The 18259-nt window shown below is 39.0% G+C and overlaps 1 protein-coding gene across 2 annotated transcripts; it reads right to left on the bottom strand.

Moving 5' to 3' along the window:
* Positions 1-3374: 3374 nt before the first annotated feature.
* Positions 3375-15518, bottom strand: LOC143280552 (uncharacterized). Of its 2 annotated transcripts, none has more exons than XM_076585243.1 (5): positions 15148-15518; positions 11511-11731; positions 9236-9374; positions 8159-8417; positions 3375-6662 (listed from the first exon to the last, which is right to left on the bottom strand). In XM_076585243.1, exons 1-5 carry the CDS (start codon positions 15176-15178, stop codon positions 6596-6598), a joined length of 717 nt encoding a protein of 238 aa, XP_076441358.1. In that variant the 5' UTR covers positions 15179-15518; the 3' UTR covers positions 3375-6595. The 2 variants fall into 2 exon arrangements, with proteins under 2 accessions (XP_076441358.1, XP_076441359.1); XM_076585244.1 differs by having other exon boundaries at positions 11511-11728.
* Between the last annotated feature and the right edge of the window lie 2741 nt (positions 15519-18259).

Raw genomic sequence — 18259 nt, 5'->3', positions numbered from 1 at the left:
ATTTGAAACAAATAAAGACATTTAGATTCAGACCTGCTAACTGTTATGTTTTGAGTGGAATTTGCTGCGTAGTTACGATGACAAATTCTTTTTTCCCACCCCCTCTCCCATGGATCAGTTCAAAGAGGGCACTTGCAGACAAAGAAAGCATGGTTGACCAAGTATTGTATCAGCCAATGACCATTTATGTTCCAAAACTTCAGCCAATTGTAACAAACTTCTCATTCAGCACACACTGAACGGAAGTTGAATCACCATTTTGAAATCTGCAGTGCTGCAGCACCAAGCTTTACTATTTTTTTTCAGTCACCTTTATATTTCACCACGAAAACCAGATACGGTCTTAGCCGAAACATGGTTTGCTCTGTTCCTGGTGGAGCACAATATATACCACCCATTCTGGGAAGTTATTTCACCAAATATTTCAGACAAATAAGTTCATGGATAAACAAAAAAACACTGCTGTGTGAGAATGAAGGCAACCACGACAGTGAAACGTTTGGCATAAGAGTTTGTCAGGTCAGCAGCAGATCATACGATAAACAGGCCTTTCATTATGTGCTTGTTTGTGTCTTGTGCAGAAAATATACCACTACCAGTGTGCTCCTGACATGTAGCGTTTGCTACTGACACTAAATTCTACTGACTAGTCTTGCTGGGGGTTGGCAGGTCTGTGGATAACAGTACCCAGTCGTTTTCACTGAAATGAGAACAGCAGGGGGTTATAGATGCGATCTTGGAAGAATTGTGATATATGTGATCTCGGAAAAATAGTGACAGATGTGATCTTGGAAGAATTCAATATTTTGGACAAGAAAGAGAAATGCTAAGATTCACTTCTTTTTTTTTTAATTGAAAAAAAATAAAAAAATAAAAAATCCCTCAATGAAAAGGGTACCAGCAGATATGGTGAAGTGATTAACGTTGCAGACTGATGGCTGAAGGACTGCAGGTTCAAGCCCCCATGAGAGGCAGGGTTTTTCAGCCTGAATCCAGCTCACACCCAAAGCTGCGCTGCCTGCTTGCTATGGGCTCAGACAGGACAACAGGGACCACACCCCTTTCACCAATGCATCTTTGGGAGTGTTGCTCAAATTTCCTGACCTGGATACTGGGACACTTTATGAAAGGAAGCGTACATACAGTACAGCCTTGTCACACAGCCACAAAACTATCTATCACTTATATATGTACACCCATGTCATCATCAATCAACTATATTGTACCTGTATCCTGGAAGATGGGGCAGCATTTGTTTGTTTTCAATAAAAAGAGTAGAACAGCAGAGCAAGAAAAACGGGAAGATACAGAAACAAATGCACTCTTTCATGGAAATAATGTATTTTAAAGGAACTGCTCCTTACCTTTTTTTTTGTGTTTGTTTGTTTTTTAGTTGTATATATGAATACTGAAAGTAGAAGACCAGCAGAGTAAGGAAAATGGTAGAAGAAAGAGCTGCAGGATAATTTCGTCATTAATCATTCAACTTCCTTTTCTTTTCAATAAATAAAGAACAAGAAAAAAAAAAGGGGGGTGGGGGGTGGAGGGGTGGAAGAGATTGTATATGGAAAATTTTTTTTAGAAACAAAAACTGTCTAAAGTGTCATTACTGAACATGGTGTGTTACAACTGTAGTGTAGGGTGTATATATCTTATCAAATAAGTCTATGGGGTGAAAAAAAGAAGAAAAACTGGATACTTAAGGAACAGACTGAGAACAAAACATAAAAAGAGATTTAAATAGTTAAAGCACATACTTTTATTTTGCAAAATTCATTGTTCCTTGTATTTAGTTTTTTTTGGGAAGGTTTTGTTTGTTTGTTTTGAACAAATAGTTTTCCTCCCCACTCCTCTTTCTAATTCCCACAATCCCAATCACCATCACTAACTCTATTTGCTTCCAATGATCGGTGACAGTCTGAACCAAAACATTAAGGTGGCAAACAGGTTTAGGAGTGTAAAATGCAAAACTGGACAGAGGAACGTGGTATAAAGCAACCAAACAATAGATCAATATGAACACAAGTGGTCCTGACCCAATCCATCAGCTAAACGTCATTTAAAAAAACAAAAATCAACAGAACCCACAGTAATGACAAAACTTATTCAAAATCCACAACCAAACTCTTAACAGTTAAATAAATGCAGTCACCCACACACACCTACCGTAGTACAGTACCATGTTCATGACTTTTTAGTAGCTTTGTTTTTGTTTTTGTTTTTTCTTGCAATATAAAATTTAAAGGATAAAGGAACATTTTCTGACAAACTTAATTTAGAAATCCTGTTCAGAAGCAAGTCGTTCACTTGATCATGGATTTAATTTTGTACAAAAACACAAAGAACAAGCAAATTGCATTGGCCAGTAAATGTAAAAAAAAATACAGTGATACCATTATTGGTTTGGCTTTGGAATCATTCATGAACATACTTATGAAACAGGGACCCAGCAATAAAACAGTGTGCATTATTATAACTAGTGTGTTAGAACACTTTCTTTTCAAATTTGAATGTCATTGTCCTCATCTTATCCAGTATCAAGTGCTTACTGTCATCAGTCTGTCATGTCCTGGTCATTGTTTTGATTTCATTGTCTTCATCTGTTCCAAAATTGAGAGTTTAATGAAGATCAACAAACATAATTGTGTTGATTAATTACATATCAGGACTAATTAAAAAAAAGAAGAAGAAGAAAACAACAAGAAGAAACAATTATCCAGGTGTTTGCTTCGCAATGAACTATCGCCAATGTTTCAGGCTCTTACCTCAATCAGATGATTCTATTCTGGGCCTATTCTACCCAAGTTTTCTATTTGTTGGCTTCTTCCGTAGCCAGCACAACAAAACCAGAGACTTCCCACACTTCAGGTGTTGTATTTTGTGGCCTCCACCACATGTAACAGTGCTAGGTTGTTGTTCATGGGTGGTTAAGACCCCAGCCATTCTTCATGCCAAGAACTGAGGGGGGTGGGTTGAAATTCAGGGAACTTTTTATTCTGCTGAGAGAAACTGAAGAAAATCTGTGTCACATGCTGGCAGTCGGAGTATGGCAAAATATCAAACCCATATCCTTTCCTTTGACCTTGATAAGAAATCCAGCCGTAAGGATTAGAGATCCCCCCCCCCCCCCCCCCCCCCGAACCAAGGATTCAAAGATCTCTTTTTTACAATCACTTTTTTTCTTATTCAAAATATCCAAATATCCAAGGCTGAAACTGAAAGTAGTCCTTTCTCTTTAATTTTAAGTACAAAAATCTTTTTTTTTTTCTTAGCAACTGATATGATGCAACCTGGATTGATCTTGACTAAAAGTTGAGAATTGGGTCAACACAATACCAAAAGTTATTGCAAAAGTCTGATCAGGGCTAAAAAATTTAATTCACCTAAAAAATTTTTAAAAATCAGTTCGCTATTTTCTATCTGCACTGACTGGTATTTCTCCCCTTGTTGAAATAATAATTAATAAAAAAAATATTAAAAAAAAAAAGAATAAAGGGTCACACCACAAGTTTCCCTTTTATCAAAACTCATTCTAGGCAGACAAGGCAGGCAGTGAAATAGCTTAAGTCATATGTGCATGAATGAATACAGCAAAAAATACATTATATAGTAAGTTTACACAGTCAGTGTTCCTGGAGCTGCTACAGTCTAACGGTCTAGGCCGTCCTCCACTCACACAACTGATGTTGGCCTCTCTACTGTCCTCTTCAGTCCACACAAGATCCAGCATCTGCAAGAGCTTGTGACGAAATGCAGAGTGGAAAAAGAAAAAAACATCAAGCCTTGATACACAGTAAAAGCATTTATAAATTAAAAAAAATTTAAAAAAATCACACACACCACAGGATGAATGTGAATGGATCAAGTTTGATGCACAGTTTTCATCACTGTCTGGGTCAAACAAGAACAAGTCGTCTTAAAAGACTTCAGACCTGTTGTGCCAGACTGACGAAGTCACATTTGTTTATAGTTTGCTGAAGATCACGTCTGCCCCGCTGTCAGGGCATGACATGCTCCGAGTATCCTCCAAGACTCCACACATGGTTGAGCCATGCATGGTTGAGAGTATGTCGTTGACCAGAGGGAGCGACAGTGGGCCTTTTTGACCTGCAGATCACTAATTCATCTTGTAACTGGATTCAGTGTTACAGGTCAATGGGAAGATTGCACATTTGCATGATGACTGGGAGCTCACCTAGGATGGGTGCTGAATGAGCCGCAAGAATGGCAGACGTGGCACAAGTTGAACTGCCTGCCTTTTCACTGTCTGCATCCCAAATGCTGCTGGATGTGTGACACGTCTTGTGTCTTGAGGTGCTTCACAAAATTGCACATGAAATAAATATCACCGTACACAGAGTAAATGTTGTTTTTTTCCTTCACATATTTATTATATATACACAGTAGGACATAAACGGCATGGTCAGTTTGTTTACTGCTTAAAAAATATATAAAACAACGAGAACTTTGTACATATATAAAACATGCAATAGCATATTTGATAATGATACATATGTAATACATGCATAATGTTGACAGGATACTGGGCTTTTCTAAACATAATTTTCTGCAATAAATGGTTTAAATCAAATGGTTATTTTCATACTGGTATGTACTCAGAAATGTAGATGTTCCCTGCGTGCGCCTAAAATTTGAGTCGTTTTGACTCAATCTGAAGGGTGAGATTATCTAGCAATCTGTATCGTATTGCAACTTTAAATTTATTATAATTTTACGAGTACATAAAAGCATCTTTAATAGACTAATAGGTGAAAGTGGAAAAAAGTTTTAAAAAAATAAAAATCATGAGGAAAAAAGTGTCTCCAACATGCTGTTGGGCACACTGAATCGGCAAAACTTTCACCCAACACACTTGTTTTAACAAGGGAAATAACTCTCCTATGGGAAATAACCTAAATTGGTTGGTCCTCTGCCAGATCAGCTCTATCATGCTTAATATTTTCAATTTGAATTATTTTTAACACCCCTACATAAAAAAAGGAAAGGAACTGGCACATCACAGTAACACATAGTGAAATGTGTCAGAATTCAAATCTGTATAATATTTAATTCCACACACGCATATGTATGTGCACATAATCAGAAATAATGTCAAAGCTGATAATTGCCTTGATGGTTGGTTCTGATAATGACGTGCATCATGACTGGTCGTCAAAGTAAGTCACCTTTAAGTAGTAAACTGTAGGTTGTTTTTTGTTTAATAATCTTAAGTGATAAATCACATAGTTGGTGATCAAAGTAAGTCATCTTTAAGTAGTAAACTGTAGGTTGTTTTTTGTTTAATAATCTCAAGTGATAAATCACATACTTTTTTTTTCTAAGGAGTCAATTCGTTTACTGTCACATTGTGTCAGGCCTTATGTGTTTTTCTCCAATAAACATACCATGACACTTCAGACACAAAGACTGTAGTGGACAGGTGGCAAAGAAGATTAAAAGAAGAAAAAAAATTGTATCTAAACTAGAGATCCTGGATTCCACTGGGACTTTCTTCTCCCTTTGCTAAACCTCGAGTTGTGTGTATATAAACAAAGTCCTTGGCAAAAATATATAACATCTCATTGCAAAAGTTTGTGGACAAATCCACTTTGACAACTACTATTACAGTATTAGGTAAATAAATGCACTTGCGATCTTAGAAAACATTAATGCACAAAAAAAAAAAAAAAGAAAAAAAAAAGGCAAGGCTGTGCATGTGCTGGTGCAACACTCACTCTGTGATAGCAGGTTAATTTTTACACAAAAGAGTAAAAGAATAAAATACCAAGAGTACGATGTGATGCACTGTGAAGCAGAAGATTTTATCTGAACACTATTCCGTCAGATACATCCGAGTTTGCGCTGAAGAGAGAGAGAGGGATGGAGTAAGATGGTAAAGACTGACAGCAAGACGTAGACAGACACACACAGAATAGCCCGACATTTTATGCACAAAATAGTGACAAGCCAGTAAACCAGTACGATACAATATAGATTAACACAATACATTACACTATTTTAATAGCACAATACAATATACTGTGAAGCACAGAAATCAATCTTGCAGTTAAAGACACTCAAAATGCATATACCAGTGCTGCTGAGTTATGAGCGAAAGACGAGATAAGGGGAGTACGGATGACCTGTTGTGAACCAAGAAGGCAAGAGAGAAAGGTGGAGAAGAGAGAAATGTGATGGTGATTGACACAGAGATAGGAGTTGATGGGCTGTATAAAAAATAAAAATTTAAAAAAATTTTTAAAAAGCAGTGCTTTCTGCAATTCCCAAATCCATGGTGGTGTAGAGTGACCTAGTACAGGCACAGGAATCCAGGGGCAGCACAAAACTCAGTGCTTTCTGCAATTCCCAAATCCATGCTGGTGTAGAGTGACCTAGTACAGGCACAGGAATCCAGGGGCTGTGCAAAAAGCCGTGCTCTCTGCGAATACTAAATCCATGCTGGTGTACTCCTACAGAGTGAAAAAGTATAGGTACAGAAGTTGACAGACTATCCAGAAAGCAATGCATTCTGTGATTCACAAATCCAAGCTGGTGTCAAGAGTAGTAAAACTCAACAGCAGTCTCAGTGACTGCCTCAGAGACTGGGGGTGGGCTGGTCAGAAGGGGTGTGAAGAGCCAAGAAGGGTTCTGAATGGGATTGCCTGAAAAACAAAGTGGCTACATTATCAAAGTATTTATGCACATGTGTGTGTGTGCTCTCTGTGACTGGCAGAGCTCACACACACACACACACACACACACACACATATATATATATATATATATATATATATATATATATATATATATATATATATATATAGACACACACACAAGTGAGTGTTTGTGTGTGTGTTATGCACACCTTTCTGTGCATGTGCATTTTCTGTGTGAATATACAAGCACACATGCGGTCATCTCTGTGTGTGTGTGTGTGTGTGTGTGTGTGTGTGTGTGTGTATGTCTGTGTGTGTGTCAGTTGTTTTCAAATGAAGTCTTTCCATATAAACTGATATCAGATGAAAAAGAAAAGAAAAAAAATGAGGTGGTTTGGGAGTAGTGGGACAGGAGGTAAAGAGGGAGAGGTGGTTGAGGAATGTATACATGTAAACCTGCACAAGAGTGTGTGTGTGTGTGTGTGTGTGTGTGCAAGTGTGAGTGCATGTGTGTGTGCTTTTGTTTGTTACTGTGTGTGCGTGTCTGTGTTACTGTACTGTGTGTGCGTGTCTGTTTGTGTGCATGCATGCTTAATTGTTTATGTGCGTGCGTGTGTATGTGTGTTAATGAATGTCCAAGTGTGAGTGCATGTTTTCCTTTGTGTTTGTATGGAGAAAGTTTTCAGAAACTAAAAAAAATATGGAACATTATGTAAAATAATGAACACACAAAATGGTCAAAACACGTGACATCAACTACTATTTACAGGTATCCTACAGGACTAATTGTGTGTGTGTGTGTGTGTGTGTGTGTGTGTGTGTGTGTGTGTGTGTCTGTGTGTGTCTGGAAGACAATGAAAAAGATCAGATCAGGACAGTTTAAAAAAAATAAGTAATAAGTAACTGCTTTGGTTGACTCTACAGTCATGTATTGTGCAAAGGTACTGCTAGTTTGTGGCAGTCAGCTGAAGATAAAATATTTAGAAATAAGATTAACACTGGTTTATATACTAGCTCAATATGTGAGTGATTAATTTCTGTAAGTTTCATTCTCAAACTCAGTGTTGACCCTAAGTGTAGGGGCATTTTCTTTCCTGACCCATGCAAATGAGCGCCTGAAGGAGCTGTCTGTCTGCTCTTCCAAGGTAGGCTGCTGCTTGTGCAAATGACTACATTATTTTGTAAAGTGCTTGGTTTTGTCTCTCTGACTGAAGATAGGAGCTATATAAAGTCCCAACAGTAACAATAATAATAATAATATGCAAATGGATCATGTGAAAGAGGAAGCCAAGAGAGAAAACAAAACAACGAAAACAAACTTGCCACAACTGAGTTTTTTTGTAAGAGAAAGCCAAGAGAGAAAACAAAAACAAAGCAAAAAAACCTTGCCACAACAACTGAGTATAAGGTGAAGAAAAGAAAAAATCTGCAGCAACACACACACACATACACACAAACAAACACATACACACAGACACACACGATGAACAGAACCACCATACCCAAATATGCGCTGGATTCTCTGGCGATGGCGGTGCTTCTTCCAGACGTAGTAGGCAAAGAGGCCAATGATCATGACGCCGAACATGGCGAAGAACACGCCCAGGGCCATGTCCATCATGGAGAAGTCGTCTGAGGCTGTGGTGACCTTGACCGGGTGCTGAGACACCTCTTTGTCGTCGTCGTTGTTCTTCCGCCACTGCTGTCGTCGCCGCAACTTCTCTGCGTGCTCCTTCACCTCCTCCTCGCTGCAGGGGTAGCCTGAGGTGTGTGGGCAACATTTCTTGCTTGTAGTTGTACAAATGTGAGAGGTCTGTGGGACTGGGTTATAATAATAATAATAATAATAATAATTTGGGGTTCCCACAAATGTGGCCAAACAAATTCCACACTTTTTTCATACCTTTTCCAGAAAAGAATGAAAATTATCCATACCAAAGACATACTGACCAGTGACAATTCAATGGAGTTGGAAGTGAGGGTTACATTATACTGAGAGTGTGACGGTTTTGTTGTACTGAACAGTGACAAAAATCAGTGGTTTGGGAGGTGAGGGTTTCATTGTACTGACCGGTGACAAAATCAGTGGTGTTGGAGGTGAGGGTCTCACTGAGTATACTGACCAGTGAAAAAGTCAATGGTGCTGAAGGTGAGGGTTTCATTGTACTGACCAGTGACAAAATCAATGGTGTTGGAGGTGAGGGTCTCACTGAGTATACTGACCTGTGACAAAGTCAATGGTTTTAGAGGTGAGGGTTTTACTGAGAATACTGACCAGTGACAAAGTCAATGGTGTTGAAGGTGAGGGTCTCACTGTACTAACCAGTGACAAAATCAATGGTTTTGGAGGTGAGGGTTTCATTGAGTATACTAAGCAGTGACAAAGTCAATGATGCTTGAGGTGAGGGTTTCACTGAGTATACTGACCAGTGACAAAGTCAATGGTGCTGAAGGTGAGGGTCTCACTGTACTAACCAGTGACAAAATCAATGGTTTTGGAGGTGAGGGTTTCATTGAGTATACTAACCAGTGACAAAGTCAATGATGCTTGAGGTGAGGGTTTCACTGAGTATACTGACCAGTGACAAAGTCAATGGTGTTGGAGGTGAGGGTCTCATTGCAGGTCATGGAGGCAGTGTAGTTGGTGCTCCTGTTGAGGGTGCTCAGCTGGATGGTTCTCACATCTGGGTGGATAGCCGCCATCCCCAGCTGGGCCACCTGCCAGTCCATATATATATATATATATATATATATATATATATATATATATATATTATTGATATATCAATTATGTCAAACATTTCAGTATGGCTTGCATTTTCAGCCATGCATCATGGAGAGAGGATATAGTACTGCTTGTAGACTGCACATTACACAACTGGTACAATACAGCACACAATAAACTTCAGCTCCATGTAATGCTCCACTGTTGAAACAAGTGAAGATAATGATGATTTGTCCGTGCGCATGATTTTAAATCGGATGCTCTCTCACTGATACATATTCATGAGCACACTTGCATTCAACTACACACAGACACTCACAACAACAGTTTAAAATGATGATAACAGGTCTGTATGCATGCTTTTACACTGCATGCTCTCTCACTTTTCACACAGACAATTTATGTGTGTACACACTTGCATTCAAATGCAGATACTAGTTTTACAGTATGAAGGGGAAGAAAACTTTTTCTGTATAAATAATTCCTTTCAATGCATATCAGAATGACAAAAGCTTTGTTTTGTCATCAAGACAGCCCTCCAAACAATTTGTTTTATCATTAAGGCACGGTATAAGAATTAATAAAACTTTGTCTTTGCTCCTGAGATATAGTGCAAGTTATGGCAAGACTGAATAGTCATTTAGAAATGTATTCATGTCTTTAATTTCTTATCAAGTAGACTGCTGGCCTAGTGGCAACATATCCACCTAGGAAGCAAGAGAATCTGAGCACACTGGTTCGATTCCCACACTCACCAGTATTTCCCCCTACTCTTCAAGACCTCGAATGATGGTCTGGACACTAGTCATTATGATGAGATGATAAACCAAGCTTCCATGTGCAGCATGCACTCAGTGCAAGTAAAAGAACTCACAGCAACAAAAGGGTTGTCCCTGGCAAAATTCTGAAGAAAAAATCCACTTTGATAGGGAAATAATAAAAAAACTGCAGGCAGAAAAAATGGTGGCGCTCTCAGCGTAGCAACAAGCTCTCCCTGGGGAGAGCAGCCCAAATTTCATGCAAAGAAATACAATACATACTATAGAAAAGAATAAATCTTCTTAAAAGTGAACTAAACAGTTGACCTCAAATATTGCATTCTGTATAATTTTTGAAAAAATGTTAGACCATCTTACAGTAACAAGTAACAGTTAGCAAAACAAAAACGATTTGTTATATTACTACTTCTGCTTCTTCATTCGTGGGCTGCAACTCACATGTTTACTCATATGTACACGAGTGGGCTTTGACATGTATGACTGTTTTTACCCTGCCATGTAGGCAGCCATACTCCGTTTTCAGGGGTGTGCACGCTGGGTATGTTCTTGTTTTCATAACCCACCGAACGCTGACATGGATTACAGGATTTTTTTAACATGCATATTTGATCTTCTGCTTGTGTATACATACACGAAGGGGGTTCAGACACAAGCAGGTCTGCTCATGAATATGCTGACCTGGGAGATCAGAAAAATCTCCACCCTTTACCAACCAGGCACCGTTACTGAGATTCGAACCCAGGACCCTCAGATTCAAAGTCTAACACTTTAACCACTCGGCTATTGCGCCCGTAGGTCATGTTACAAATATTACTATTAAATTGGTATCTATAAAGTCCTAAAACTAATGAAAGTTGTACATTCCGTTCTGTGAAGAATCAAAATCTAAACAGCTATATTGTATTGTATTATATTTCTCTTTTTATCACAACAGATTTTTGTGTGTGAAATTTGGGCTGCTCTCCCCAGGGAGGGCACGTTACAACACTACAGCGCCACCCTTTTTATTTTGTATTTTTTCCAGCATGCAGTTTTTTTTGTTTTGTTTCTTTTTTGTTTCTGTTTTTCCTATTGAAGTGGATTTTTCTACAGAATTTTGCCAGGAACAACCCTTTTGTTGCCATGGGTTCTTTTATGTGTGCTTAGTGCATGCTGCACACAGGACCTCGGCTTATCATCGCATCCGAATGACTAGCGTCCAGACCACCACTCAAAGTCTAGTGGAGGGTCAGAAAGTATTGGCGGCTGAGCCGCGATTCAAACCAGCATGCTCAGATTCTCTCACTTCTTGGCGGACACATTACCTCTAGGCCATCACTCCACTGTATGCGGTGAATTTAAAATTCTCACCTGTGAATGCTGGTCCATGTATGTGATCTCACAAGACATGCAATGGGACGGCCCAAACAGTGCAGGGAAGCCATCGGTTGACGAATTCCAAGCGAAGATGACCCAGTCATCGCATGACTGCTGAAGACTGATCACAAATGGCTTTGGAACCGTTGTACCTTGACTCTCCCCATCTTGCTTGCTCAAGGCTTGGACAAGGCACAGAGTTTGCAGGCAGGCTACTGAAAGTGAAACATGAGGCAATGTATCAAGTTATTCTGGCAAAAGAACAACTGTCTTGGTGATTAGGAAGCAAGAACTGAATAAATAATGACATGTTTTCTGTAGTGTCAATAAAAGAAAGCACCTTTCCAAATTTGATACATTATTGTGCTGTTTTAGTAAATAACACTACTTAGCTATTTACGAGAACTGAGAAGGTATACTTCTTTTTTTCCAAAAGAGGTGAATTTTGCCCTTGCCACAGCGTAATTCTAGGTTTCTACAAAAAGTGTATAAACTGAGTTATGGCCACATGAATTTCATAAATTTCTTCTCAATCTTCATACTTGGCTTGGCCTGGGTTCTGATGAATGTATGTTGTCCAGCGATAACTGTTACTTATCACTTTTTTTTCAGTTGCATACAAATGTATGCATGTCGAGTGAACTGATGTTTGATATTGTCCGAAGCACAATCATGTGGCTTTGTTGCTTTTTTGTTTGTTTGTTTGTTTTTTTTATTTTTATCATAAATTGGTCCATTTTTTTATCTACTGTTTGGCACAGAGCAAAATGTAAAATCAGTAAACTGAGAAAAAAAACCCTGCTCAGCTGTCAGTGTTACTTTATCAGTTGTGACTGATTGACAAAGAAGCTTTGAGATAGTGGTCAATAATAGTACCAGCCCAACGACAGACTATTGAAGGTCATCGTATCAGTGCTGTGATCTGGTTAGACAGACATATACTGATATAGAGTAGCCCACCAGTGTTTTCGTAGGAGCTGCAAGTAGAGCTCCTATTGTGACCTAAAGGCAATGATGGAGTGAAGGATCCGCCTAGTTCGACCTTAATGATAGATAAAGCACTCGGAAAGAAGAGCCACTGAAAAGGTAAAATCAATATTTGTAGTTGTCCAGTACTACACGAGTAATATATATATTGTCTTAGACTGGATCTCTGTAAATAATTACTGAAAAAAATTACCATGATCAAAAGACATAACAGATACCTAACCAAAACAACTTCAAAGACAAAAAAGGTACCTAATCACAAAACTCGAAGAAACCTAAAATCCAACCTTGTTTTTAGATGATTTGTGGGTTCCCTCTACCTTTTTTTCTGTGTCTGTCCACCTGCTTGTCTGTCTGTGCATCTGATGTGTGTATATCACTATATGTGTGTGTGAGGTGGGGATGGGGTGGGGTGGGGTTGAGTTGCGGCGCATCGACTTTATGTTCAGGCTGCGATGTTCACACTTTTTTTTTCTTCCTTATTTCTCATATGTTATTTTCTTTTGTTTGGATCTGGGTGGAATGGCAGTGAAGGGTGGGGTATTCATGAAATAAGGATGTATGGATTTTTTTCATTGATTTCCTTTCCTTTTGCTCACTTTTGCTTCTTTAAATTTAACTTGACTTCCACTTTAGGGCAAGGGCTGGATGTAAAAAAAAATAAAAAAATAAAATAAAATTTAAGTTGGGATACGGTTAAGTATGTGTAATTGAATTAAAAGGGCAATTTCAGAAATAAAGACTGGTTCGATGAGATGAGAAGATAAAGGCACAACTATCAGAGAAACACCAATTGTTCAGAGCACACGGGAAGATTCTCACAGCACAAGCAAAAGAAGATGCCTTAGTTTGCCAGTGCAAAATGGAAAAAGCAGAGGAAACTCCGTGAGATGCAACAAGGCCGATGAAATCCAGGCTATGCAAACAGTCATGAAACCAAGAGTTTCAATGATGCTTTAAAGATTGTAAATGGACCTCATATCTCTCTCTCTATTCATTATTATCTGAATGAATGTGTGTCTGTGTGTGTGTGTATGTGAAAGAGGATTCATGTCATGGATAGTATGTTTTCATGACATATGACAGTAACATCTGAACAGAATCATGTTTATGGATGATGAGCTGCCAGAAATTATATGTGAAATTTAAGAGAGCTTATTTGTTTCACCCCAGCTATATATATATATATTCATTTTAATGTGGCATTATGATAGTTATGATTTGTGTTATATACTTGTGTATAGTTTTTAGTAGTTATTCCCATTAATATTTCATTATTGTCTTTCTCTTCTCTTGTGAGTATTTGGTATATAATTTATAATAATAATATATAATACAACTACAAGGAAGAGTGCCTTAGCTCTTCTTGCTGTTGTTTTGAAGTAATTTTATTTGGAAGGTATGTATGCATGCATATTAGTGTGTGTGTGTGTGTGTGTGTGTGTGTGTGTGTGTGTGTGTGTGTGTGTATGTGTGTGTGTGTGTATGTTATTTCATTTTTTTGATTTTTCACTTTGTTATTAGACATGTAATGTGTGTGTGTGTTTGTGTGTGGGATATGGAGATAAGGATGGGGATGGTGTTTAAAGAAGGCTATAAAAGGATAAACCTAATTAATAGAATCAACAATCCATAACTATATGTGTAACAGCAGTTAACAAGCACAACAAAAAATAAATTAAATATCTGTAGACCGTATCATAGAAACAATCCGATCAGACAATGTAAGAGGTATTCAGCAATTTCAAACAATAATAAATGGCTGGACATGATTTCTTCTATGTTTAGTTCTGAAAATCACAAACTTTACATGACTTTGGAAGTAACCTGACACAAAAAGTAAAATAAAATATGGTTTTGTGCAATTTGTTTACCACATACACTGAAAATGTTTTTCCTAAACTAAAACTATCTTTAAAGCATTCAGTCTTAGTCCTTGATGTTGTTGGTCTACTCTAGTGGTTAGGACCTCATAGTGTGTGTGTGTGTGTGTGTGTGTGTGTGTGTGTGTGTGTGTGTGTGTGTGAGGGTTTTGGTGTGGGGGAGGGAATTGAGAGAACATGTGTGAGTCACCACTGTTTTCTTTATATTAATGCTGAGTGGCTGGTGATTGAACATAATATTAATATTTCTTATGCACATCAAAGTCTTCTATTTCACGCCAATAAAGAGTCTTAGTCAACTGCCAAAACAGCTGCTGTATAGATAGATGAGCCAGGGCAAATGCTCAGTTGGGGGACAGAAGTTCAAATGTTTTAAAGACTGACTCAAAGTGTCCCTAAATGACCTCAACATCGATCCCAGTTGCTGGGAATCACTTGCTCTGGACTGCCCAACCTGGCTAGGGAAGATCAGTGAATCCCACATGTGGGCAAGCTTTACAGGATTGGCTTCACCCATCATCTCAAGACCCACAGTCACAAATCCTCCAACTGACAGTGACACTGTAAATATTGGATGATAACAGCTATCAGTATCAAGCACTTAACTCGAAAAGTGTTTCATCTGCCTTTGTCCCAGACGTGTGGAGTCTGACCCATAAACTGATAAGGTTTTATTATAGTGCACGTCTTGTATGACACCATTTTATGATAAGGAAACAGTGTGAAGTGAAACGAGTGCAACAAATAATTTGAATATGTACCTGAAAACAGTAGAGATATGTTTCGTAACATGACTGTCTTTTCCCAGTCAACTTTTGGGTGACTTTATCTTAAATACTGATCGTTACATCCTCCATAATCTCTGCTGCGTCGCCGTATTTCTTCAGGTGAATGATAAAATGGATCCAGTTTTTGCAGCGCGGTTTCAACAACAAAATTGGATCACGTTAGACCCCTACCTCCAAAAAAACCCCAAATAAAGTGGGTTTCCCACTAGATCTTTTTTCACAAAGCCGCAGAATTATTATACAGTCCATATAATATTCAATCTACAGCTTTCTTCACTGACACCACCAAGAAAATGCGAGCATGTCAATAAATAATCATCATCCAAAATTCGTCACTTTTACTTCGGCCGCCATGATTGTTTATAATTCGCTCTTTTCACGTAGAAACAACGAAAGAACCAACACAAGAAGGGACGTCATTCTTGACCGCGGCAAGGACAAATTCTGGAAGTAAAGTGAAATTCAAGGTAACGGGCAAACTTTTATCACTGAAGGGTCTCTGAGGGGAAAAAAAAAAGCTCACATAAAATATTTTATGCGGCATATCAAGTTTGTGTGTGTGTGTGTGTGTGTGTGTGTGTGTGTGTGTGTGTTCTGTCTGTGTGTGTGTGTGTGTGTGTGTGTGTGTTTTGTTTTTTGGACAATTTCTGATTGCCGTTCATCACTTCAGCGATGCCATCATGAAATCAAAATATTGATGGCATACTCTCTCTCTCTCTCTCTCTCTCTCTCTCTCTCTCTCTCTCTCTCTCTCTCTCTCTCTCTTTCTCTCCAAGAACATTAAATTTACCCATGAGGTTGTTAACTCGACTCAGTTACAATTGTTTCACTTGTGTGTTTTTGATTCCCGGCCGTCTATTTAACTGACGTAATTAGGCATAGTATGTTAATTAATTTATTCCGACTGCAGAGACACGTGTGCGTGTGTGTGTGTGTGTGTGTGTGTGTGTGTGTGTGTGTGTGTGTTTCAGTGCGATTCTTTCCTTTTCGTTCTTGGCCTTTTTTTTTGCCATGATACATTTTACATTTTGTTTGTTATATTAGCAGTAACTGCACCCCTCACGCATCTGTAACAACTAAACTAAGAATGCTAAGTTATTATTGATGAATAATCATCAAATCTCTCTCTCTCTCTCTCTCTCTCTCTCTCTCTCTCTCAGTCGTAACACACACGGCGGCACACACACACACACACACACACACACACACACACACACACACACACACACACACACACACACATTAGATATATGGCGCTTTCACATGTGTTGATATACAACTCAGAGTTTAAGTACTTCACCTTTGGCACAAAGACGTTAGAGTGATGATGTTGGTGTACGTCGTTCTTTCAATCGCCATGATATTTGGGCCTGAGTGGGACATGTAGAATGCCTGTTGGCTTCTTTTTTTTATGATGGGTGGGGGTGGCGGGTATGCCTGTTTGTGTATATCATTTTATGATGTATAACCTGACCTGCCGCCGGGATAGTTGTGTTTGTTTTAATTGATATCCAACCGCGATCCTCGGTGAATGTTTGGTCATGGGTTTGTACCTATTCAAGATGTAGTTAGGTTTGGGCAATTGATGGCTTTATCAGTAGGTTGGCCGATTTTTGTCTGAATCACTGATATTTTCATTGACTAGTACATCAAAGAGACAACCATCATCGAAAAATTAAGACACAGAAGAAACTGAAACAAGAACGGCACCGAACCGGATGCAAACCATTCAGCCCCCATGGTGGAATACCGACACACAGAGAGCCTGGATAGAAGAACATGCGGCTGTCAAACTTTGGCAAAAAGAAAGAACAAAACCTTCTCCGGACAAAGATATCAGTGAAACAAAAATGAAAGAAAAAACAAAACAGTTTGAAGTCATTGCTCAAGAGGCCAAAAATGGCAAGTGAAAACAGCTTTGCGAGGCACTCAGTTATGACACAGCACTGTCAAAGTTCTGGCAATTCTATCGTCGCATGGAAGGAAAACGTGCACAACAACAACCCCAGGCATGTTAGATACGGATTGAACCAAGCTTAAGACAAACGAAGAAAAAGGATCCGCCCTGCTCAAACGCATCATACAACAGAGCGATAAAAGAAACTTAGATGGAAAAAAAAGAAGAAAGAAATATGTTGAGGAGTTAAACCAGTCCCTTTTGCAGACTGGACCCGATGATGACTTGACAATAGATGATCGAAACGAAGCAGTAGCTAAATGCAAGAAAGAATCGGCTCCTGGCCCAGACAAAGTTCGTTGCTTGGACATCAAGGAGTTATCGGAAGAAGACAGAAGCAAACTTTTCAATTTTTATCAAAACAGTTTCCACGATGGACATGTGCTGGAGGACTGGACACACAAATTCTTAAAACCCATACCAAAACCAGGAAAGGACCATCGTCAGGTAAGCGGCTACCGAATCCTAACCATGCAAAACATTGCATGATAGCTCATGGAACGCATGATAGCCAGGAAACGTGCAAGGGATCTTGAACACAGGCACATTCTCCCTTCAAATCAAGGTGGTTACAGAACAGGTAAGTCCACATGGGAAAATGCGGCTGCTTTCGCATAATTTTTTTATGAGGTATATGAAGGATTTCAAAGAAAAGAAGAAACACTAGCAGTAGCAATCGACCTTGAAGATGCCTACAATAAAGTCCAGTTTGCGTACCTCATGGAGCTGCTACTACTTTGAAGATATCGAGTAAGTTTGACACTGACAAAATGGATAGCAGCAGCGCTTCAGAAAGAACCGTCGTCCTACGCCTCGGAGATTGGATGTCTGCACCTTCTAAACTATCCATGGGACTGCCACAAGGGTCTCCGCTCTCTCCTGTCCTCTACAACGTCTACACGAAGGGCCTTGCAGACTTAAACAACAATGGAATAGCTCGGGTGCCTATTCTTGCGGACGATGGCCTGGTCTTCAAAACTTCGAAAGATGCTCAGGAAAGAACTAAAGCCGTCCAGAAACAACTGAATAATATCGCTCAATGGTGCAAGGACACAGGATCTTCCATCAATCCAACGAAAGCTCAAACGTTGTTGTGCACCCTCAACAACAGAACCGCGAGCACATCAC

This window comes from Babylonia areolata, chromosome 3 (assembly GCF_041734735.1).
Source record: "Babylonia areolata isolate BAREFJ2019XMU chromosome 3, ASM4173473v1, whole genome shotgun sequence".
NCBI classification, from domain to species: domain Eukaryota; kingdom Metazoa; phylum Mollusca; class Gastropoda; order Neogastropoda; family Buccinidae; genus Babylonia; species Babylonia areolata.
The sequence above is the reverse complement of the archived record's forward strand: the minus strand, read 5'-3'. Positions and strand labels throughout refer to the sequence as shown.

What these genes read in the sequence shown, in the direction of transcription:
- LOC143280552 (XM_076585243.1), bottom strand. Translation starts at nt 15,178, where the DNA reads ATGTTACGAAACATATCTCTACTGTTTTCAG. An exon ending in CATATCTCTACTGTTTTCAG is followed by an intron (nt 11,732 to 15,147) that starts GTACATATTCAA and finishes TTTCACTTTCAG; the next exon opens with TAGCCTGCCTGCAAACTCTG. An exon ending in ACATGGACCAGCATTCACAG is followed by an intron (nt 9,375 to 11,510) that starts GTGAGAATTTTA and finishes ATGGACTGGCAG; the next exon opens with GTGGCCCAGCTGGGGATGGC.